This window comes from Anser anser (assembly GCF_964211835.1).
Source record: "Anser anser genome assembly, chromosome: 11".
Classification (NCBI taxonomy): domain Eukaryota; kingdom Metazoa; phylum Chordata; class Aves; order Anseriformes; family Anatidae; genus Anser; species Anser anser.
The window spans coordinates 20,494,317-20,520,126 of NC_139732.1; the positions used below are offsets into that span (position 1 = coordinate 20,494,317).

At 39.3% G+C, this 25,810-nt stretch overlaps 1 protein-coding gene across 1 annotated transcript; it reads right to left on the reverse strand.

The window, feature by feature from the left end:
- Positions 1-929: 929 nt before the first annotated feature.
- MLYCD (malonyl-CoA decarboxylase) lies at positions 930-22,446 on the reverse strand. The gene is given in 6 exon segments (XM_083794875.1): positions 930-2,843; positions 12,295-12,444; positions 12,898-13,054; positions 14,625-14,737; positions 21,708-22,352; positions 22,354-22,446. Coding segments are annotated over 6 exon segments (1,677 nt in total). The 5' UTR covers positions 22,432-22,446; the 3' UTR covers positions 930-2,309.
- Positions 22,447-25,810: the final 3,364 nt, after the last annotated feature.

Consider the following 25,810-nt stretch of genomic DNA (forward strand, 5'->3'; position numbering starts at 1 on the left):
CTCTGAATTGTTGACAGCTACCTTTTATGAATGACTGAAAAATGTATATGGAGTGTATACGTATGTATGTAACACACAGTGTTCTCCCATATGTTCAAGTTCCAGGTCTAAAACTCGCACATCAAACTTCAGATGGAACTGGAAACCATCTACTTTAATTTCATAAGCTTCCGTATGAACTACCATAAAGACTATACACACATGTGGTTGTGCAGACTACTTACTGTAACTATTGCCCCAAAAGCAAAATTAGACCATCACTTCCGCACATTGGCCAGGATGGAGGTGGTTTTTTCAAAGTCTTTTACTGAAAGTTTCCAATACTTCAACTGTTTTAACCTTAGGCCTTAGTTCCCCAGCTCTCAAAAACACAATGAAGGCAACCTGGAATAGGATACTTGCCACTTCTGATGACCAGCTGCTGCATAAAAATGTCTTTTTTTTCCCCCTCAAGAGAGTAACAGGCAGGGGATATACCCTTTCCTTTAACCATTGGTACTGTGAAACCCACCATGAACACAAGCTAGTTAACCTGGCTTTTCTCTGGTTAGAAGGTATTTATTAAAAAGATCCATGTAACGGTTACCAGTCTGGAGGATGGGATTTTTCTCTAATAATTAATATTTTAAAAAATTGTAAAACCAATTATATAATTTCATTTTAGGAGAAAGGCTAATTTCTCATAGTAAATGAACTTACAGCTTTCTTCACTCCGGTTTTCATACAGGAGCAGGGACTCTACCACTTTCAATTCCCTTGTATAATTCTTCTCTCAAAAACAGGAAGAAGATTTGACCAGAAAGGGAAGAAATCGGGAATTATATGACAGCATCAAACTGTGCTAAGATGGTCTTACTTCCCTGGTGATACTATTATCGACGAAAGCTGTTAAGTAAATCAAGGTACACAATTAAATACATAACACATGATTTAATGAGAAATCTTGTTTTATTGGTTTACACATCACGCCTACCGCTTCATTAAAAATAGCTCTTTATCAAGTCTTTTGTTTGAACACTTCCTTCTTGCTCATTATATTTTAGCAGACTAAAGTGCAATTATAATATTACATACCTGCTTCCCTGAGAAGACCCGATTTTCACGAACATTAATGCAAGGCTTTTTCTATGCTCCCAACAAAGCAGATTCAGTGAGATTTTTAGTGGGTTTGATAAAGGAAAATAGTAAGATGTTTTATGTAAGAGTGATGGAGAAAAAAACAAAGGTATTATAGAAATAAAATTGTAGACTACTGTTTTGCTAATATGTTTCACCCCCAAATTACTTTCATACAGTGCTTCTTTCCAGGTGCTTTGGTACCGATTTATTTATGGTAGTGGTATAACAGAGAAGCACAGCTCTTTTTGAAGCTGTGGTTTAGTGTTGTGGTTTAACCTGGCAGGCAGCTGGGCACCACGCAGCTGGTCACTCTCTCTCTCCAGAGTTTTTTACCTTTCTTAACCAGAAAGATAAGAGTGCGAGAACTCATGGGTTGAGATAAAGACAGTTTACCAGGTAAAGCAAAAGCCACAAGCAAAGCAAACCAAGGAATTCATTCACTGCTTCCCATCAGCAGGCAGGTGTTCAGCCATGTCCAGGAAAGCAGGGCTCATTGCATGTAAAGGTTTCTTGGGGAGACTAACACCATTGCCCTGTACATCACCTCCTCCTCCTCCTCCACCCCAGCTTTTACTGCTGAGCATGCCGCCATATGGCACGGAATAGCCCTCCGGACATGCTGGGTCTCCTGTCCTGGCTGTGTCCCCTCCCAGTTCCTTGTGCACCCCCAGCCTCCTCACTGGCTTTACAGCACAAGGAGCAGAAAAGCCTTGACTCTGGGTAGGCACTGCTCTGCAACAACTAAAACCATAGGTGTGTTATCACCACTATTTTCATCAAAAATCCAAAGCACTGGATCATACGAGCCTCTGTGAAGAAAATGAACTCTATCCCCACCAAAAGCATGACATTTATACAGGTTTTATCATCAACACAATAATGGTATTGCTCTAATATTTTCTATACAAGTTACCATTGTCTTGAAACTGACTGAGAATTTAGTCACCCTTTAATACATACCTCCAATTCATTTGTACTTAACAGGTGTCTAGAACTCGTAGTGACTCAACCACAACAAATCAGACTTTGAATATATGGCAATGTAAGTAGAACAACTGATAACTTAAATAATTTTGCATCCTGCTGTGCTGACTAAATTTGATTTATAAAGGATATTCTCATGTAAATATGGACACTAAATTTTAAAGCTCTTCATAGGTGAAGATACCTGTTCTTAGTTCTTTTAATACTTAGAGCTTGCTATTTTGCTGGAACTGAGACACGAAGGAAAGAACCTGTTCTGAGGCTTTAATGTGTTTTGTCCCCAGATACGCCGCACTATTACTGGCTGTATCCTCTAAGAAATATCGGTAGTTTACCATCATGCCACAAGAAGCTGCAATGCCCCGAGGGCTCGTGTCTCCCATCCAGTTTATCCGCCACAACTCAGCTCCATTCTGAAGATGAAAATTTGCTACCGGATTAAGAGCATAGCCACGATGTTTCTCTCCATACAAATACCAGGCACACAATCTCATAAGTGGCGAATGCAGTGCTTTGACTAATTTTTCTGATTTCACCCATTCACTGTTAGTTAACAGCTTTTTTAGAGTTTCAGTAGTAGAGTCCTCTGTGATCTCAGAGATTTCTTGGCGTTCTGATTCCGTAAAAAGTTCATTTCTTCCCAGTTCTTTTGTTTGTGAGGAGAGAAGACCAACAAGCCATTTTGTGAATCCAGGGATAGGCGACAGGGAAGAAAAAGCTTCTATCTGAGGAAGGTCTTTCTACAGACAAAAGGAGAAAAAAAACTCTTGAGTTCTGTTATGACTCACGATTAGAAGTTTGAGTGAAGATGAAGGATTCTGAGAATTAACTGATACACATAGACCAAAGGAGGGAAAAAAAATCTATCACACTGACAGTAACAGGTAAGTGACTAAAAAGCATTTGGAGCTCTAAGAAAATTTTAACACTGACTGAATTACAGTCCACACACACCATTTATTTAAAAGTACTTACATAGTACTTACCAAACCTTTGTTCTGGCTTATCATTTTATAGGCAGAAATAAACAAATGCAATCATGTGCCATAAGGATGTTATTCAGAGGAAAAAGATTTAAAAACAAATCAACATGTAAGTTTTCAAAACCTTTAAATAATTTACTTTTTATGTTTAACTAATGAAAGACTGTTCATGATTTCAGTCCATGAGGAAATCAGTAGAGGTATGATGTTTGTTTTTTATTGTTGTTTTGGTGGGTTTATGATTTTAAGGAAGTAACTATTTCCTGAAGTTTTGGGAGAGGTTCTTTATACATGCCAGCTACCTTTCATGCTATTCACTCTACGTTAGTTTTGAGGCACAATAGCAAAGAATAGAGAAGGTTGTTAAACTCACTCTTACTTGGTTTTAACAAAACTGACATCAAAAGTCAACCCTATTCAAGGAGCAGGGGGACAAGAACTGAGATAAGCCGCTGATGAGGTGGAACAACCACTGTGTTTTAATTACTGTTCATAAAGGAGGCAGTGGTAAGAACAGAGACGTTTATCAGCATTACAGAAGCATCTTAATGTCAACGGAAAATTGTCTTTAAATGACTACAAACCACATTTTGTTCTACTTTAAGCATTTCCCAGATAACCATTAAAAAGTCATCATCACTTAGATGCTATCTTATGCTAGCAAATGTTAATGGCATGCATGCTGCTACGGCACCTGAACTGCACCTGCACTGCTGCAGCCTCAGGTACCGCTGTGCTCTGCGCACCGCTGCTGTCTGTGGTCTGTTTTGTGAGGATACAGAAGCCAGGAGAAGCAGACGTGCCATATTCCCATTACGAGTTGCAGCACTAAGCCCTGCAATGTTCCTAATAGCTTCAATAATTGAAATAATACTCGGCTGGTTATTTACATCTTTTTCCTTTCCACATGGAGCTTCCCAAATAGAGTACTGCTATTCTGATGCCTTCCAGCACCACGATACAGCCAGTCATCTCAGACCTACCGTCTCCTCAGTTTTATGAGTTACAACTGCATAAACTGACTAACCTCACCACCTCCCCTCATCTGAAGTTCATTAAATAGAACACAGATACATAAGGCAAAGAATTCTTTGGGGAACAGACAGGAACTAGATCAGGAGACAGAAGTTACAAAAAATCATCCCATTTCATCTCCTTGGAGAACTGGATAAAGCAAAAAGCAAATTATTTAATAAAAACACTCATTTCTGTATCACATTGAACAAAACAAGCATTTCTGTAATCAGAGAGCCTGGGAGATCCTGGCTGGGTCATACTCCCAACAACTACAGCTACCACGGTCAGAGCGCAATATTACTGAGGCGTTGATCTCCTCTGACTTTTTCAAGTCTCCACTCAAGGACATGACAATATTTTATTTTGAGAGTCATTCTGAAGCGTGTGTTTGTAGCAAGATTCGTGCAGTACAACAAGGTTTCACTGCATTTGGATTTCATAAAAGAAAAAGCATTCTTTGGAAATTGATTGAAAGAGATGTCTGTGGAAGGTAATTTCTGGTGATATCTTAGCATCTCTTTCCGCAATTTTAGAGAATATTGCATTTATAAAGCAAAACAGTTATTTCTTACTGCAAACCATGGCCACATAAGATATGAATATAGCAAATATGTTTTAATTAAAAAATATTCCTTGGAGAAGACAGTTCAACATTTTTAGGAAAGTTTCCCCTCTGCCTTTGAAAAAAGGAGCAATGACCATGGTAAACTAAAATATGTATGTATAAGTTTGAAAATGAAAATGAAAAAGAAGAAGGTTGTTAGAGGCTATCTTTCTCTAGGCAGGAATTCAATGAATACAGGATGTGTTTCTTTTGACCCAAAAATGGGATTATATTCCTTCAGGATTTTCCTTTTTTTTTTTTCTCCCGATTATATCATTTCATCCTATAAAAAGTAGTGCCTTTGAGGACACATTGCCTAGGTTTTTGATGTGTTCTTCACAGATGTTTGGGGTTAAAACCTGAGAGAGGAAGATGGAAGGTAGTGTTGAAATTTGGGAAGCTGAAATTATTCTTTCAGGTTAAAAGGAAAAACTGATTGGACCGAAAGAAAACACTGCTTACCAGAAAGTGAAATCTAGAAGTCTTCTGCATGACCTCTATGAAAGCGCAGTATTTGAAAATACTGTTTTGGTACTGAACAGAACTAAAACTAATGGCTCTTCACACAACGTTCCCTGTGCTTACGTAGGGTAAAAATTCTGATCTCATCTCCCAGTTTGCAGAGGTGACAGGGTAACACAACATCCACTACGACGAAACAAGTGGATGATTTCTTCCCATACCTGTGTCTTAGTACTAACCACTGACAAGTTCCTAATTAAGTACTGCCATTTCGCTTCCTTATGATGTTGACTGCTCTTTATTTATCATCCACTTCCAGGAGCGACCTGCTCACCAAACTCAATGCAAAAATATTTATCAGGAAGTTGGTAGCTCCTGCTCTATTAATAGATACAAAACGGATTTATTTAACTAACTTCTCAGGACAGATAAGACATAGGAAAGTGACCCCATTTTGAAGCTACAGCACAGACTATTACATATCTGATAAATTCTTGAGTGTAGGAGCTTATCTTAGCCAGCCACTTCTTGTAAAAATAAATAGATGCAGTGAAGTGTGCACATTTATGTTGTTGCTAAATTGATGTGCGAGTTTCTAAGACTATTGGTGGAGATCCATTAATGTTTATTTTCTTGTCAGAAACCCACACACCATTAAGAAGCAGCAGCTGCTCATTTTGTTTTGGAGTGGATTTTTCGTTTTGACTGTCTTTTAGTTTTGGGGCTTTTTTTTTTTTTAATTGCAGAAGCGTGCAGATTTCTCCTGTTATCTAAAACTCATCTGCAACTGTCTTGCACTCTCAAAGCTGTAGTCCAAGGTCACATTTTTCATCAATGAAAGCAAAGCCTGTTTTGGAAATCATAATCTCCCCAGGTCACCTAGATCAAATTAAGGTAGCAATTATCAACAGTCCAACCAGAAAGCTAAAATCTGCCACCAATTGTTAAGCATTCTATTGAGTCACATAGTAGCTATCAGTTTTCTCCCCCAAATGCCACAGGCTATAAAATTCTAAGCAGTTTTCTCAAAGGCTCCACCAGTTATCTGTGTCTGTCATCTGCGGACTGAATTGCTATGATGTACCTTCTGCAGAGCTGCAGACCACTTAGATCGGCTATAAACACATTCTGAGTTAAATGTCTGTCTAATGAGAAATCTGTCTGTCTACTCTTTTGCCAGCACCTATCAGCTTCCTAGAAAGGCATCTGCCTGCTTGTTTTCTAGCACCCACTTTTTTTTCTTTAGTTTTCTGAGATTGTTTCAGAATCCATTTCATTTCCAGTAGCAAAACAAGCTTAAATATAAGAAATAGAAGAGATTATTTAAGCTGTCTGCTCCCTGCCTTATATGTATATAAAGTATAGCCAAGAACGAACATGTAGCCTACTCTCAGATCTGTACAGGGAGAACTGGGACTAAAGTAGCATCAGTGGATGAAAGAATTCATCCCACTCCTTGCCCCAAAATAATCCAAAAAGCACATACTTAGACAACAACAAAAGTGTGTTTACAAAACCCTTTAAATTACTTGTGTAACAAACTTTCATCAAGCAACTACCAGAAAAAAAAAACGTATTTAGAGCAGCACACTGTCGCCCAGTGCCCAGTATTTCCTTTGTACCTGACGCAAGCTCCTTCCCTGAGGCCCTGTTATTCTCCGTTATATCCCTCCCTTTTACCCAATTGTATTACAATAACTGTGGCAGAAGCCAAATCGCCAAATGTGGCAGACTATGCAGAGATTAAGGATTCAACCTACTGACTGTGCGCATATAAAGAGATGAAAATGAGGACCCATTTCTGTGACTCAACTTCACATGTCCTCCAGCTGCTTAAGTTAGTGCAGGACTCAAAGGGGGGCCGTTGGCTTCTGTGCAGAACCTCAGACTAACTGTGCTTAACACCGAGGGTTGTAATCCTCACCAGAGCCTCTACTGCTGCACTTTCCCCGAATGGTCCTAATAAAAATACATTTGCAAGAAATATTTTCACGAGGCAAGCTGTGATAGACAGTCTTTGAAGGTGAGCAGTGCTACCCTATATAAGTCAGCAGTGTATGTAACTGGTTCAGGAGAATTAGCAAGAAGCTTTCTAAAACTTAAGGTCTAAATTGCCCGTTAATGAGATTTTCTTTTAAGGAATCTGGTACTAACTGAATTTATAGACGTAACTTTATAGCGTAGATACTATCTAATTCAATGTTTCAGTACAGTTTTCAAAAGTCTTCCCAAATAAAGGCTTCATTGGGGAGGGGGAAAGAATGGCTATTAGCATGTTTCTAACTTAGTGCATGTCTTTTTCTGATCTAGTGATACACATTCATGACATGCCCGATCTAGAGCTTTTCTTAAGAGGAATGACAGATGAGAATTCAGTTTTGAGGTTACAAAGACATTTACAAGTGGAAGTGTCAGAGCAGGTTAAGCTAAGGCAAAGTCAGATAAAGGATTTTTACTATAGGGTAAAAAGAGTTTTAAGAGTTTGCAGTGTCTTGGGAAAGTTTGAATCGGATAACATTCTGCAGATCAAACAGAGGTCCACAGAAGTTAATTCAAACAAATAGCAAGTTACAAAAGTGTATTAAGCATCAACTGCTCACGTACAATGAACAACAAAATCCTCAAGTCCTTCAAATGCTCTCTGCAAAGTTTTTTTTAATTAGTTAATTTAAAGACAGGCTCAACATACATAACCTGCAACACCTGAACATTTAGCAGTACTCTAAGGAGAGATTTGTTTATTTCAAAGCAATGCAAAGGTTACAGAAAAAAATATTTTCCTATCAGAGACCTTATCTTTTTTTTTTTTTTACAAAGGCAGCTGCAAGCTTAATGAGATGTAATTTCTGATACTAACAAGTTTTTTTTTTTGCTGAGACTACATTGTTTCAGCTGCTGTCACCAAGTCAACTCAGCACTACTGTTACATCATGTGTGCCTTCTCAAGTAAGTGACTATTATGCTGCTGCAAAGAATTATGTTCAATCTGAACATAAACAACCTTGGAAAGTCCTTTACTTAGACCTGACCAGAGAGAAAGAGTGCACATGCATGCAATTTAACGCACTGAAGTGGGACTTTCAGAGGAGGGTAAAAAACAGGCTGCCAAGAGCAGTGCCGATCACATGCCCTGCCTTTGCCTTGAACCTAACTGCAGTGTAAGTATTTCACACTATAAGTATTTTGAAGCTGAAATGCACACAGCTTCTCTCCTCTGAAAGGTGAAGTCCGCTGAAGCAAGAGTCACCACATTTACAAGGAAAGCTGAATGAGTAGGCATCACAGAAGTACATTAAGTAATTCCTCACCCCAAACACTGATAACAACAGCATGAGAACTTAGAGTCACTTCACAGATGGGAAATAGGTAATGGGAAATGGTTCTCGCAGATTTCAAGGCAACAGATTCAAGAACTCTGCTCTGGAATGAAGAGGAAGAAAGGAAGAATTGGGAAGATAAGAAAAAAATATCAAAGAACTGAAAAAAATTATTAGAGAACCACATCCATCATGGATAAACAGGCCTGGATTATCCTTCCTCTCGCTAGCTCTGTTCAGCCCTACAATGGCACCCCAAGAAGACAAGGAACGGTGGTTGTTACAGATGTAAACCAGCCTTTAACTTGGCCTTTCATTAAAATCACTGTACATTTCCAACAGATTGGGGCTTTAAGCCCTTTTTAACTCACAAATTATAGAACCAAAATAACAACACTTCCACGTGCTTGCAAGTGGTACTTCAAGCAGTTTGGGACTAAATTCTATCTTTTCACTCCAGACCTCACAAAAATTATACAGCTTGCCATCTACCTACAAGAAGGGGTCCTTTGCTGTCCAAGCTTTACAAGCTTGTCATAAAATACTACCAAATAAAAAGATTTCTGGAGAAAGGCACAAAATGTATTGTACTTTACACTTCTGTAAACGCTTTCTTCATATCCATTCAGCAGAGAAACAGATCTGCAGTGGATGTGAGGTGAAGCTATCTATCTGTTCTCCCCACCTGAAAGTAAGCGAAAACCATGCTTTGATTTTGAATCAGAAATGTGCCAAAGAGTCAGGAAGAAAAAAAGTCTTTTCTTGCGTTGTGTTCCCATCATTACTGTTATTAAAAATAGCCACAGTAACTGGGTGGGCTTTTGATTTTGTAAGACTGGTAAGACTGTATGTCCGGTCAAAGAAAAATTTAAATCAATTAGCTCTAACTACAAGGTGCAGGTTAAAAATAACATTATATGAAGTTGCTCGGAAGGCACAGTGACTGATGAGTGCCATACTTTTAACTCACAATGCAGAACAAAACTTGGATTTACAATACCACCTTATTTTGACTGTTGCTATTAAAAAAAAAAGTGACTGGTATCTGGCCAAATAAGCCTAATAATGTGTATACAAAGATGGATCTCATCACTGTGCAATTTAAAATATAAACTCAGCTTCTGCATCTGAATTCCTACACATAAATAAGCATTCCCTTGCATTTCCAATTACATACACGTCTTACACGCTGTTAATGGCCACAACAAATTACTGATTTTTTTCACCAAGGTTAGTGTCAAAACTACTATTTTTTTTTATTTTCCTCACTTATTACACATAATGTTATTTGTTTATGAAATGTGACTCAAGAGTAACAGGCATAGGACCAGAAATTCCGATTGGAATGGGACACAACAGTGCTAGTTATTTTATGCCTTAAAAAGATTCAGTAGAAGAAAAGGGCTGGAGGTGCAAAGCGAATGGGGATAATGTGCGTAAAAGTTCATAATGTCAATGTAGTATAAATATGTTTGATAACAAACAATAAAACACTACATAGAAACTTTATTTATTATAATGTCAATCTTATGATAAGCAAGAAAGTAACAAAAAAATACTAAAATAGTTATCTTTCAGGTGTACTTAAATCTAAAAAGGGTCAGCCCCTCCCTATGCTGATTGAAAATTCTATTGCTATATGGTTAAAAAAAACATGAAAACTGGGGGAAAATATTCTTACACACTCCCTCCTAAACAACAGTTTGACTGTTACTGCAGTTTCATGCTTCTGAAGGACATCGGTGGCTAGCCAAGTATACTGGGTGAGGTAATAAGGGGCAGAGGTGACTTACTGTCCAGATGCGAAGTCTGCAAGGCCAATAACATTTTTAGAAGTAAGACGAGATTGGGAGGATTAAATTTAACTTTAAAAGGTCTGACCTAAAGGGAAAAATCTGACCTGTAAATAAAAGCTGGTTTTGGCAGATTATTAAAGCCGACGTCAAGTTGTACAATCAGATCAGGCCTCCTGAAATACTGGCCTGCGCTCCCCTTCATAAATTTTCACCTGCACGCAGCCTGATCATTTCAGGTTGACTGAAGGATGAAGAAAAGTATCTGGCCTTGTTCTGAAGAGATGAGGAGATTAAGATTTCTAGCAACACACAACCAACTGTCAGTTTTTGTACTCCCAGATAGAATAAACTATATCCATGCAGCATGGAATAGCTTTGGGAATAGGAATGAGAAATAAGAGCACAGATAATGACAGTTGTTCCTGAATCACAAGAGAACAGCCTAATCCAGTTCTTAAAGGTGTCTCAACCATTCTGTTTTCTATTCATCATGTATTTGATGAACAATGAAGGAGGGCTGCATTTTACAGTGCTGAAATGTAGAAGCTTTTGTCTTAATTACGAATAAGAAACCAATTATTCTGTTAGACAAATCAAATTTCAGAACTTGGGTCTATGTTATCAAAGCATGGTTTGTCCGTTTTCCTTTGTAACCCACTCATAATTCTTCCAGTGTTGTAAGCAATTTAGTGATGGACAAATACATTGTCAATGGGGTTATTTTATGAGAGCAACTCAATTATCCAGAAATTATTTTTCAGATGTGAAAGTAGATAACTGCATGAATTTATTCCAATTTCCCCTCAGTCAAGATCAGACAGATGGCACAGCCTAATTATACCTGGACTATTGCACTTTAGACAATTAATTTAAAAGCCATTTTGAAAGCAAGAAGCAACAAAATTCAGCCAAAATATCCATTAAAAAAAAAAAACTTCAGGGCAGCCAGATATGATTCAGTACTTGACTAATCAATCATTTTGTAGTAGTAGAAATTTGGTGCATCCAATTTTGAGTTATTTTTGTAAATAGAACTGAAGTTCTAAATCATCGACAATTTTCCAGACATCATTGCTAATCCACAAGTTGGAACAATGAATACAAACACAGGCATTGACCATTACTTTGAAGTGGTATCCTTGTTAATAATTTAATACTTAAAGACTGTTAAATGAAATAATGTACTTAAAACAGAAATCTGTCTCTTTCACAGCACTCTGTATAAATGAATTTTCGTTCTTTTCTCCTGTTACTTGGAAGACGGCTCTAAAAGAACTAGTCCTAAAGCCACAAACAATAACCCTACAGCATGCCACCATATTGTATAAATTCATAGGTTTTCATAAAGTAACTGATTCCTGTAACTTTCAAGTGTTGAAGACATCTTCCTATATTTTAAGGAGTGTCTGAGCAAAGAGATTTTTTTTTTAATTATATATTTTTTACCAGGCAAACGTGAACATTACACATAACTAGCAGCAATTCAGTGTAACAAACAGAAAAAATAATTCATTTATGTAATGAAATTACTCCTACTGGAGCAGCCATTAGATTTCAAACAAGAAACAATTAGGTACACTGAAAAGAGAAGATGTTGGTCAAGGCCCTGTTAACACATGCTGAGCAGGAGGGCTCCTGTTTAGCATGTGTTAACAATACTCCACCCGCTCAACTGTGGGACAATAGTGAATCTGATAATACACACATCAAACTAAAGCTAAATTAGAGATACATTCAACAGAAAAGTACTAATTTGATTTTTAGGCACCTATCCAACTGTAACGAGCATATGTCAACCAAGTATCTACACTATCTACCTCTGGCTGACATCAACCAATCGCAGAAAATGTTCTTCCAACTCTTTCCACGTTTTCAAAAGCTGTTCTGGTAAGAAGTTAAAAGTGTATCAGATCTGACAGTTCCTCACACTGATAGATGTGAGGAAATGGAAGCTAAAACAGCAATGTAAGGGGAGCACATTGGCCAAATGTTATGTTACGTGCCACACCTACCTGCAGCTCCTTTACGACCCGTTTGATGAGGTGATTCCCAAGTTCTACACCTTGCAGTCCTTGCTGAGCCAAACTGATGGAGTAGAAAATTGCTGTTGTGATTTTCTCTGCATCTTCTGTTTCTAAAGATTCCACATCTTTTACTATGGACTGGAAAACAAGAAAGAAAACAAAAAATCAGTTGTAGTTATTACTCTAATTATGATGAGGGGACCTTTCTTTTTTAACTTTCAAATGTATTAACACATTTTCCCACTGTTTTATTCATTATTCTCTGTGAAAAACAACAAAAATCTAATCAAAAAACATTAAGAAGAGCTACTTATCCATTAGGAAGTGCAGGAAATTACTGTAATGGGGTTTAAAATTTTCAGAAGCAATTGTAACTGCTTTGAAGTTTTAATCTCATTTTACTGTCGTTTCTTAATTTATTTCTTATCTTATTCTTCTTGTGATTGAAGAAAGCACCACAATTTTCTGAGTATCCCTGTCATTTTTAAAAGGAAAACCAACTCTCTCAACTCCTTAAGAAATGAAACCAAACCAAGGCATACATTGTAATTTGAGCACTTTGCTGCATACTGGATACATCAGTGACTGTACCTGGATGCTGCTGGAGATATCACTGGTTAATGCAACATGCAAGATTATCAGTGGTTCTCCTGGGATTGCACAGTGAGAAAAAAAGTAGCATCTTCTATATGGCCCAACTCGGCGCTTCAAATCAACCCAGTTTCTAACAGGATGCACAGCTTCAGAACTCAATGAGGGGAAAAGAAAAAAAAAAGTGTTTGTTTTTTTTTGTTTGTTTTGTGTTTTGTTTTTTTTCCCCATTTAAAAACAAAGGTCAGCTGCCAATCCTACAAGCTCAGTACTTTTCCCACTGATATCAGCAACAAAATTCTCAGACCAAAAAAGGAGAATCAGGCTGCAATTCGAAAAAGTAAAATCCATCACCAAACTGTGACAAAGTCAACTGTAAAAGCCTACTGCATACCAATACTCTCTAGCTTTGCGATATGCGCATTACAAGATTTCACTTGCGCCTTCTATTTGGTGTAGGATACCTGATTCAGATGACTAAGTCACTGAATAAGTGTGAACACACTTCTAAGGAATTAGCTTTCCCAAACTACAAAGTAGAGACATGATCATCCTTGCAGAATACTTCAAAGTTTTCACAAAAAAAAGTGAGAAAGGATTTCCAGTAATAATGCTGTCTAACACACAACTTTAAAAGCTCCGCCTGATGCATATCTTAGAGCATTTCTGCTCTTCTACTTCAACCTATGCTAAAATGTGTTTGTCACTAATACACCACCCATATACATTACAGTGTCACTTGCTTTTAAAAGTATTCAGATATTACTCCGGGGTGTTTTGTAAATGGTTATTTTGAAGATTTATGTAGTGTACTGGGCAGATACGAGAATGCAACATCTTTTATTTCAAATAGGTTTTAGTAAGCTAACCAAATGCTTTAATATATCTTAACAATATATATACCTAGTTGAAATTAAATTTTTACTAGCACTCCCACAGCCACACCTTCAAACAATCATTCAAAACATTCTTTTCTCTACTATATTTGAAAGTCTAGTATGTTTGCCAAATAACCTGAAGATTAAGTGACATATTACAAATTCTTTTTATTTGGAAAAATCAGCTTGTATAAGACCTATTTTCTTTGCCTCATCAACATTTAAGTCACGTACTTACAGAAATTTATTTATAGATTCATTTTTTTTTAGTTTTAATATGACAAAATGCCATACAATTTAACTTTTATTCAATCATCTCCAACTTCATCACTACAATTTTAAGTATTAGACAGAAGGTCAAGAATAAGCGCTGTAGATCTGCTTTGGCAGGGGGATTGGACCTGAAGATCTCCTGAGGTCCCTTCCAACCCCTGCAACTCTGTGATTCTGCTTATTTAAAAAAAAAAAAAAAAAGGTGCTCTCTTCACAGAGTTTACAACCACCAGTTCTGCACACCTCACCAGTTCCAACCAGGGAACCAACTCAGGGAGTGTGGTAGAGAGAGTAACTGAGAAGGATGAAAGGAAATTCATTTACTAGGAAGACAGCTGTCTACACATGCAGCATGTATGCTGAAAGATCATAGTGTCGGACAACAGCTCCCCTTCACTGTTTAATTCAATCTTTGTAAGTGTGCTCTTAGGTGCATTAAATGCAACTACTCCTTAATTATTCTTTGCCTATGGCTAAGTATTGAAGAAGCAGTTATCTTGAAAATAGTGGATCTCTACAGTTAGATGTGTTTCATCACCACTTCACTCATGAGCATTAGGAACTTTCAGCACTTACTCGCTGATTTTCTGGAGCACTTCACAAGGTGATTGCCACGTGACCCGTTCCAAATTTAGGAATCCTGTTGAAAACCACTCTGAAAGCATGTTCTTCAGAACACCACTCATTTCCTGCACACAGGAGAAAGACGGACATATTTGCTAAGTAAGCTAGGTATAGCATACAAATGCACGTAGAAACAACCTTAATTACTTCAAACTACATCCTTGGGAAGTTCAAGGAAAACAATACATCTATTTGATGAAAGGCCTAACAGCTCAGCTTTTCTCACTGGGGACTAAAACAACGTCTGTTTACAGACAGAATGAATTTACCATCAGTAGTAAACTGCAGATAGGAAAATGGAAGATAACACAAAACAACGTAGATAAAAAGCAAACAATAAATGCAAGTGTTGGAGTAGTCTTGACAATAAAGCAGCAGCTGCACAGGTGCTCAGATGCATTAATTTAAATATCATGAAACAAGTCATAGGAAATTTGATGAAAATAAGGATTTTAAATTGAAGAAAATTTTCTACCTCTGAATCTCTTCTGAGTATTCAAGTAGGTCATGCCTTAGGAAGATTTCCGCACTAGATCCAACAGCACTGCAGCTGCACATGCCCGCCCATTCAGGATAATGAAAAGAAAAACGCATACCTCTGACCACTATGTACCTAAAACCATAGGATTTACAGAATTTTTCTTTTAATGTCTATATAAACATGAAAAATTTTGAGGAAGAAAAGCAAAAGGAGCAGCATAAGACTACAGAACTCAAAAATCACAACAGACTCGAAACAGTGTGATACTAAATTAAATCCAATTCTAATATCGAATACTTTCAAAAGCATTCATCATAATAATGAATTTTATATTCTGTACTAATTTCCTACTGCCTACATTATTAAAGACTTTCTGTCTAAAATTCTTTGAGTTTAGAAAGTATTCTTGAACTCCGCACAGCATGAATATTCCTTAGAGAGATTCTAAAGCTTATTTTTCTTTCTTATTTTTGCTCTGCATATAGGACGCAGTGTGATACCAGCACCACCTTACCAGCAGCCTGAGCAGAACTGTAGGCTTACCTGAAACTAACTTAATAAATTAATCCTTTGTTGGTCTTGCTCAGTAGAGCTGTCTTTAAGTTACAAAATAGACTAGCTAGATGTCCTGAAAGTCTTCAGTCAAACTATACTTCCACCTGTGCTTGTATCACAAGGCAATATATGCTAATAAATGAATAAAAAAAAATTAAAAAAAAACTTCTTGCTTTTCTTTTGAAAGCTCTGAAGACTTTCAAAAATAACCGTACAACACACTGGTCAAATATCCCTTGGTGTAGTGACCACCTCCACATATTTCAGGATTGTTGGTGATTTTTCTGTTTGGTTTGTTTTTTTGTGGTCAGGGCACAACATAAGCCAGAAAAAGTTAGCTACAGTTGTCAGAGCTGGGGTCAAACCATCAGATTCCTGCGGCTCTCCCGGCATCCACCTGCTTTTTGGAGAAGCAGCGCCACTTCCAGCTGCAGGCTAGCAGCTAGGAGGGAAAGCTGCCGATGGCTGCACTCCCACCAGTCATTTCAAGCACACTGCTCCGCGTCTACTGGCACAGCCATGGCTCAGATGGCAACGAGTCGCTTGGGAGAAGGCCAGTTATACTACGGGGAGACTGGTAGAAGTGGAAAAGGCACGAATCTGATGTATTTTGCCTCTTTGAAGCGGGTACAGGTTTAGCAAGTGCGCTCCATATGATGGACATAATGTTGCCCAGCTGAACTGAAAGTTGCTTTCCAAGATGCAGAACCTATTATTGAGCTGCTTTAGGTCCAAGGTAGGCTGGTATAAAAGCCATGCAACTGTAACAAAGAAAGCGAAGCAGATGTGCTTTAGGTAATGATTTTGGCAGACAGGAATATTGTTTATGGGCAACTGTAGCTCAATTCAAATAATCTGTCACTTGTAAATAATAATGTTTCATACAATAACAGGGCTGCATGCAGGCCAAAGAATTGTGCATACTGACAAAAATTCTTTGCGTAGAGAAACACAACATACTCTGTAGGATCCAAAATTCTGTTTAATTCAAGTCATTTTGAGAAAAATACTGAGTTGTGTTTAACATCGTAACATACGCTAAGTCACTGAAAGGTTCAATTCAAATAACAACATTCTCAAGTAAGGTTCTGCCTTTTCATAAATGTAGTTGTAAATAAATTATTTTAATTTCAGAGGACTTTCTAGCCATAAAATTATTGGCAATGTTTCATTAAAAAAAAAGAATCACACATTTATTATTTAGCAGCCCAATTTTGAATGTGAGCAACAAGACATACTCAGATTAGTATTAAAAATTACCAGCTATACTTTGGTTTCTAATAACTGTGTATAATAAATAGTGATTTTGCTACAATGTGGCAAAACACAGGCTTTCTGATCTTCACATCAGGTCCCTATTTATTGGGCAACAGATGGGAAATTTTATGAAAAAAATATTTTTTTTTAATTAAGAAAACCTGCCTCTGATGAGGAAACTATTATTTCCATTTCCCTCTCTAACTACCAAAACAAAATATCCCTTACATTAAAAATTCATATTCACATGTTAACAAATAAATGTAATATGAAGCAGCAGCAACTAACACTCCATGCAGATCAAGCAGACAGCTCAGTTACCATCAGTAGCTTTATATTGTTGGATGTCTTAATCTTTTTTATTATTAATTTTCCCTCTTTTGGGGCATCATTTTTGCTCAATTGCACAATGATTACAGTGTACAAAAGTGTTTTCAAGTGACTTTATCACCTGTATATGTTATTTAATGTACTCTACTGAACAAAATATTAATGCTTTATCAACTACAATCAAACAGTCCAAGCTGTTTCTGCACTGATATGCTTTGAGGAAATACAAGTGTTTTATATTCACACCACAGTAGTGAGTAATCCTTGTTTTAATAGGCCTTTCAAACCACAAAGTAAGAACTAAGACCATCTAAGAAATATTTTGGACTGGGCAAAACCAAAATCCCAGCAGGCCATATAACGCATTCTATAATTTCCCTCCAGCATCATGAAGATCCATTCAATTTTATTTCCACATTTCGCTTTCAATGCAGATACAAATACACAGGTTATAAAACTCTTGCTGCAAGTTTGCTTTTATGTATGTTAGAATTTAAATCAAATCTACAGTAACTGAGCGGCTAGAGATGCCTTCTGATAGGTAAATACCAAATACTTTCTTTTTTTCATGCAAAAACTTTTAACTTTTGGTTGTTTCTCTAGATAAGGGCTGCTTAGATCTTTAAAGGAAACTGCTTCAATATTCAGAGTGAACATTGGTGCCCTTGCCAAGGAGACTACAGTTATTTCAAGTCAATACAATTGTGCGAAATACATACAAATAAATACATCCTTCTGTGGACATATGTAGGTAAAACACCTATAGCCACAAATATCTCCTCTCCCCAGATAGTCATGTACAGCCTATGTACCAAAAAATTCTCCCCTGAAGCCCAATTTCTCCACAAATATTTAAAACCATTTTCCCCAATTATACGTAGCGTTCAAACCTTTGAGACAATTAAGAAAAAATAAGAATAATTCAAGAAAATATGTAACTTTAGATCCTTGTATTTATGAGTGGCTGCTATGAGGGGGGAAAAAAAAAATCAAAACAACTACGAGATTCTTCCTTTTTTCTAGTAGGCAAATATGAGAACCACAGTATTGCAGATATGTCGTAACTACTGCTTAATTATGGAACCAGGCTCATTTATAAAAATTCTTTTTCCATTATTTCTTGCCAGCAACTTGAACTTTCAACTGACTTTTTCCTAAATCATATAGAAAGATGAAGAAAATTCTAAATGTGATAGATCACTGTTTGCTACCAAGGATAATGTTATGAATTCTTCACCAGAGTCTATATTTCAAATGCCAGAACTGAGAAAACAAGAAAAATATATAATAAAAAAAACACACCTCTCAGTAGGAAGGAGCTGGGGCAGAAAAAGAACTAATGTACCTGGGAGCGTTCCACACTGCAATAGGGAGCGCTACCCTCAAACGAGAGGGTTTCAGCAAATTTCATGCTGGGCATTTTAAGGGGGAGGCATCAGAAAATTAACTCATGTATCAAGACACCAGGAAACGTGCATGGCCTGTGGTGGAAGGCAGGTTAACACACAAAAAGACCAGGAGAGAGAAAGAGAAAAATTCCAAACAGCATCACGAAAAAGAATTGTGCCCAGCTACACTGTAATTTAACTTTTCAAAGAATGCCTTCTGACACTACTGGTTTTTGGAAATGGTCATTGTAACATTATCCATAAGGCCTATGATAGTAACAACGGAGCCATATGTTTAACAGAAAAGAAAACCCACCTCTGGGACATGTTATGAAAAAAATTTTTTCTCTTCAATACATCTTCTATGTATTTTTGGTGGACTCTTTAGGAAAGAGGCTGCACGGCTTCAAAAATACAGTTTACTGCTAATTTTTGCTATCTGATTATCAACAACTCATCACCTTTTAAACATCCACAGAAAGACACTGACTATGTCATAACAACTTGTCACTGAAAGTACCCATAATTTTCTCTGTCTTGCTCTAGGTGACAGTTTTGCGTTATAATAATGAAATTAAATATGAACTGAACCTCGCTTACAGCACGTGCCTTTTCTTTGCACAGCATGCCATTTTAAGCATTTCCAACGCATTGTTCGGAGTTTATGTTAAGGATCTATGGAGGTCTTCCAGTAAGGCAGTCACCACTCTTCTCCGTTTCTTATAAATGAGCCTTTCTAACCCAATTTGCCTTACACTGGATCCTGACAGATAAGACACTTACAGAATTTTTCTATGACTTCTGATTTAATGGACACTGCTAATACAGTTCAGTGACCTCAGTGCTCTGAGCCTTCCACAACTCTAATAATGAGACGCAATTTGGAGAGCAGAGCAGTGATGCACATATCACACAGTACATAAAAATCAGAGTAACTTAAGCAAACGTATTTCTTCACTTAAGTTTAGTTGACGGTTAAGGTAAAAAGTCATTTATGAAACAGGCAACCGAAAGCTTTATGAAGGTGTCTATACTCAGGAGTAACTAAAAGACAACACTGCCCTGGTTTGCAGAGCTTCATCTATTGTGTTAATGATTCAAGAACAATGACATTAATGGAGAAACAATCGCCAGGTATTTTGCATCTTCTTGGTCTAGAAATATATTTTAAGAAATTCAGATTGACAAGAGTTCATCATATGTAATGATGATACTGCAGGATTTACTATCCATCCCCAATTCCAGAGCTTCTCTATACTTTTTTTCCCATCTCTTTCTTGTAGTGAGGGAATCCAGTCAAAAGCCACTCTAAAACTGTCCACTAAAAGATCATAAGATACATCTTGTATCATGAGAACCCTTCTCTACTCAAGACTTAAATCCTTTATTAAATAGAAAAAAAAACAACAATCCCCACTTCAAAAATAGCCTGAATATTGTGCCGTATCGATTTCTCTATTCTTGACGTTTAACCTCAGAATGGGTAATACAGTAACTCACACCTACGTCTTGAGTTGTCAAAGTAAATACGCACACCCGCACACAACTTCTTGATAACCCACTTGAGCTGGCCACCTGCTAGTAACCAGCTCCACTGCAGAGACAGTCAAAGTTTCCCACGGGCTGGGTACTCCCTTAGTAGCCTCTAGTTATTCCAATGGTTGCTTGCAATAGAAGCAAGTAGATTTTAAAGGCCAAGCAATTCAGAAGCAAGACCTAACTTTTTCCAGACAACCTAGCAAGAACAGCTGAGTAACACATAGCTTCACATCTGGGTTGTCACGGAAAACAGATCAGACTAACATAAATGAACCTCCAAATTGAAAAGATGCAGTATCTGCAGTAAATTCTCACAGCCAAAGCAGTCAAACAAACAAAAAAAAAACCACAAAGCAAACCAGTTCTAGCTTACACTTTCCTGGCTATGCATTACTTACCGCCACCTCTCACTTTAGCCCATATTACATTTGAAAAATAAATCTTACCAACAAGTGCAAAAAAATGACTGCAAGAACAGATTTGGAGAACTAAGCACAGTCATATGACACCAAACCTTTCAAAAATCTTTTGAGAAGAACCCTTTTATTGAAGCTTCGGTTTTGCAGACAATATTCTCCTATTTTCAAATGGGTTTAGTGTGTTTCTGACATAACATATTATTTGCTGCACATGCATTCGGATGTTTTAAGCATTTCTGTTTTGCTAATTTTGCAAATTCAGCCTGGTTTTACCATGCTGATCCAACTGATCTTACCATTCTGTTACTACTTCAGTCATGTGTTGACCACATTTCATTCAAATATCTCTTTTTCCAGCAAAATTAGGAACTCATCACTGACATCAAAAACATCCTTTTCTTAAACTTAACTTGGATCTAAACGTAGACAAGTTTTAGTCAGTACATGTGACCAACTCATTGTCTTTGTTCCAGAGAGAATCTTCATTGCCTTCACAAAGTCCTGTCACTGCCTGCCACTGCTGGCTGCTACGTTGTTCTTTCTTCCACGCTCACTACACCTTGCTGCACCATATAATCATGGTGGATGTTCCACCTCACCTATTTTCTATGCAGTACTGAACCGAGCCATGACAGAACTTCTTTCTCCTGTTGATATTCTTCACCATTAGCACAGCAGCTATGTCACTTGCGGCCCTATACCAGGCTCAGAAGTCACATCACTTCTGCGGTAAGTGTCTGGTGCAGCATGACACCGCCTGTCAGCTGTAACATCAGCCACACTGTGTCATCCTGTGGCAGCGTGGCCCTTCCTCCAGTGCGCTAAAGCCAGCCCACAGTAGCTCGCAGCCCAGGTTCCCACTGGAGAGGCCGTTACTTCACACCACCAGCCGCTCCCTTCCTGCCAGGCTGAGCTGCGTCACCAAAGCCAGCTCCTGTTGGTGCCATGGCCTGCGGGAAGCAGCTTTGCTCTGTTACACCAGTGGAGTGGGATCACAGGACACCCCACGCCACATCCCCTCAAGCCTCCCCCGACTCATTTTGGGAACCCCCGGCCCGGCCCTCACCTTGACGTGAGGCCCATCCACCGCCTTTGCCGCCAGCCCCTCCACCAGGTCGCCCCTCAGCTCCACCAGGAAGCGCAGCCCGCCCTCGAGGCGCCCCAGGTGCTGGAAGAGCGCCCGGTAGCGGGGGGTCAGGTAATAGCGGAGCCGGTCCTCGGCCTGCAGCAGGGCCCCCTGCTCCCTCTCCTGCTCCCGGGCCTGCAGCACCTTGGCGCTGAACTCCGCCACCCGGCCGTGATCGGCGCCGAAGTCGCGGGCCAGGCAGCCGAGCAGCTCGGCCCTGCGCGACCCGGCCTCCAGGCCGCGGTAGTACCGCACGAACTCCGCGCTGCGCCGCTCCGCCGGCGGCGGCGCCTTCTCCTTGGTCTCGTAGGGCGGCAGCAGCGGCACGGAGCGGCTCAGCACCTCCTCCATGCTTGCGCCGCCACGCTCGGAGACGGAGCCAGCCGAGGACTGACCCCTCCACGGCCCGGCCGCCCTCAAAACCCGACGGAGGCTCCGCGGCACCGCCCAGGGCCCGAGGCGGGGCCCGAGGCGGCTTAGCCCGCGCCGCAGCCCCCGCATCCCCGCTCCCCACACGGCCGCCGCCGGGGCCAGGCCGCGGCACCGCCCACGGAGCTGCGTCGGGCGCGCTGATTGGCTGGCGTCGCAGCCCCCGCCAATCGGAGGCGAGAAGGAGAAGCGCAGGAGAGTGTGGCAAGGGGTGGAGGGGCGCTGCGGACGCCATTTTGGGAGTGGCGCGCGGGCGAGCGGTCTTCCTCTTTCAGAGGTGTTACGTGGCTCGCCTTCATCGCACAAAGCTTTTCTCGCCCTCCTTTCTTCACTGAAAGGGTGGCGAGGCACTGGAACAGGTTGCCCGGAGGATGTGGCTGCCCCATCCCTGGATGTGTTCAAGGCCAGGCTGGATGGGGCCTTGGCCAACCTGATCCAGTGGGTCGTGTCCCTGCCTATGGCAGGGGCTTGGAGTCAAGAGGATCTTCGAGGACCCTTCCAACCCAAGCCATTTTAGGATTCTATGATTCTAGCCTTCACTGTACAGCCCAATGGTTCCTATTCTTTCTTCACCTGTTGCTCCCATTTTCCATGCGTGCACTGCTGTTTCCCTCACGGCTCCTCCATACCCAGTACATGAGCTTTAGGCCAAGCTCCACGGTGAGCCAAAGGCCCTGACAACGAAACTTTGGCAACATGGATAATGCTGATTTAAGACTGGCAACATCTAAAACCGCATGTCCACATGGTCTTAAGGGAGTTAACCTGTTTGGGCTCCTGGAAGACTGCCAGCTTGAGTGGCTGAGCAATGTACAAGGGTTATTTCGTAGTCCCAGGGCATCTGGGCCAGGCCTGATGACATATTTCCAGTCTGAAATAAGTGCATGAGATTGCGCAAATTCAGTTTTGTAATTTAAGGATGTAGTCCTGAAAGCAGTGTGCCCTCTGGAACCTGTAAAAAAGCCTCCAGTGGTAAACCCAAAAGTCCTCTTTGGGAGGAGTATGAGAGGACTCTTTATGAACTAAGTTAAATGTGTACACGCTGCTTATGGGTTTTATACGTCCAGTTTTACAAAGATGTATTTGTTTCTGACATTCCATATGCTCTACCCTTATTACTCTGACATGCCCATTAAACCAAGAAAAACATGTAGGTCAGATTGCTGTCAGTGAGATTAGGACTGAGCAGCAATTGTCCTCACTTTGGGAAACATAAGGATTCTTGATTCTCCACAGCTGAAGAATTGAAAACAGTATCAAGCCCTCTCTACCAGTGAACAGAGAAACATAAAAACAGCACCACTACTTGTGTGAAATATAATTAAAAATTTCTAGAATAATATTCTAGAGCTCCCAAGAAAAAATAATAATAATAAAAAAAAAAATTAAGTGATGTCAGCAGTGTAGCACTGGGAAACTGAGGGTCATACGATAAGCTTAGATACCGTTAAGGGAAGGAAATATGACTCAGAAGGATTACAATATATGAAAAATACTTTTTAAAAAAATCCAGAGGCAATGACTTACATTTCAGAAATTCCCTTAACAACTTTATAACTCCATTTTCAGTAAAAGTAAAAACCCTCAAAAGTTGGCTGGTTACTGCTTCTGTTTCTCCTCTAAATGAAACAGGCTGTCAAAGCCAGCTTCTGTCTATGTCAGATTCACACACTAATATTTTCCGAGAGAGGAATTCCAAGACTTTCACCAATTAACATGATGATATTTTCACACGTACTGTTTAGAAACATTGATGCTGCAGTTTTAAATGGGTACCCATTAGCTGGGCACAACTTTTTTCCACATGAAAACTAAAATAAACCATTACTCATCAATGCTCCATAATGAGAGGTGGAAAGATATTTTGTTTTATTTTATTTTAATTTAATTTTTATTTTTATTTTTTTTACATCAGGGTGGCTAGAAATTGAACATATTCTTCTGTATGCTTGATAGTTATCTTTAAACTGCTGTATTTGTTTGTCAGATACATGGTCATATAATAAACCTCTTTACAACTCATGATGCAGATTTTGTTAACGTAAGCCTAAAATTTGTGCCAGAAGACTGCTTGTGCCTGGTTAGTCTTTCTGACTGTTCTTGGTAGTGCACATCAGCTTCTGAAAATGGTATTACAAAATGGTTACTTCTGCCTCATCAGCCAGAAAACCTAAAGACTTATGCGCATAGGTAACTGCAGGAAGACGTGCCTCCTTAGTGTCTCAGGACACTTGAGTATCTATGAGTAAAATAAATTAAATCAAAGTATTAAGGTATTTACAAAAATATAGGAAGCTTTACACACCAGTTCAGTTTCTGTGTGATTCAATGATTCCTAGAAACTTTAGGAAGCTCAAGACAGAAGTGTTAATAAAGCGAGGGTGGTGGTATAAGTTGAAGGCTTCCTTACAACCTCCCAAGAAACAGCATTTCTTAGGATCTAGTCCAGTGTTTCTGGCTTTTAAAAATCCTACACAAAAATCCATTTTGATGACCTTCTCAGACTGGCCTTGGTTATTCTTGAAATAACATACTTCTCTTGTATAACCTACAGGCAGTTAAAAACTAGCTGCCTAGTTGATCTGCAAGTAAATACAGTGTGATGTAAGATATAAGGCTTTGTGAGGTAATAGATTTCTTTTGAAATCTTCTATTACTTCTTTTGTCCCCGGGGAAAACTATTATCGTTGTCAGCTGCTGCTTCAAAAATGAAAATAGGTCTCTTTCTCTCAGGGCCTGAGGGCTCTAATGGAGATTAAGGGGCCTGACCAGCTTCACCTGGGGCCTCCTCTCACACCCTGCCATGGCCCTCCGAGCTCCATTTTGACTCAGCCTGGAGTGTTTCAGACCTTTTCTGAACTAAGTTGTAGGAGCGTAGGTCTCCAGCTCAGGCAGAGCCCTGCCTGTGCCTGGCTGCGGGCCTTACTGATTCCTATCTGCATCATCACTTCCTGGCCTGGTTTTGGACTGCCACCATGGGCCTACCTAGCGGTTACCATCCTGTGTTTGACTCTGGTTGCTGTTGCGAGGTCTGATTCTGACTCGTGCCCCTGGCTTGACTTTACATGTTGTATTTACGCATTGATCTGGCCTCTTGGTTGAAGGAGGCTGCTAGTGAGGCCTGCCCTGCTCACCCTGCTCAAGTGGCGGGCGCCTACTGGCCATAGCTCCTTGGCCTGTAGGTAGCGGCCAACCCCTGCTGCTCCAAGAACTTGCCTTCCTTGAAATAACAAAGACTTTGCTAAACTTGGGATACTTGGAAATTAATTTAAGATAATCTTAAAAAGTGAAGTATTTTCTTGGATTTGTTGAAAAATATATATATATTATCAGAAAGCTGGAGATTGAAAGAGACTAATTATGCTTTAGTAATTGTAACTTTTGTCTCCAAGCAAAATGAGAAGCATAAAAAAAAAAGATTGTAAGTCAATCTGATTGATGATTTTTTTTCCTCTTTTTAATCAGTTCAAATGTTAAGTAAAAATAAAGAAGATAGCCTGGATTCTCTGCTTGGTAATTCTTCTGTAATTAAGATAGACTGATTTATGTTGGATGTGAATACAGTCCTGTAGGTTTTAGTATTTGCACTTACGTGCGTGCAAGTATATGTAAAA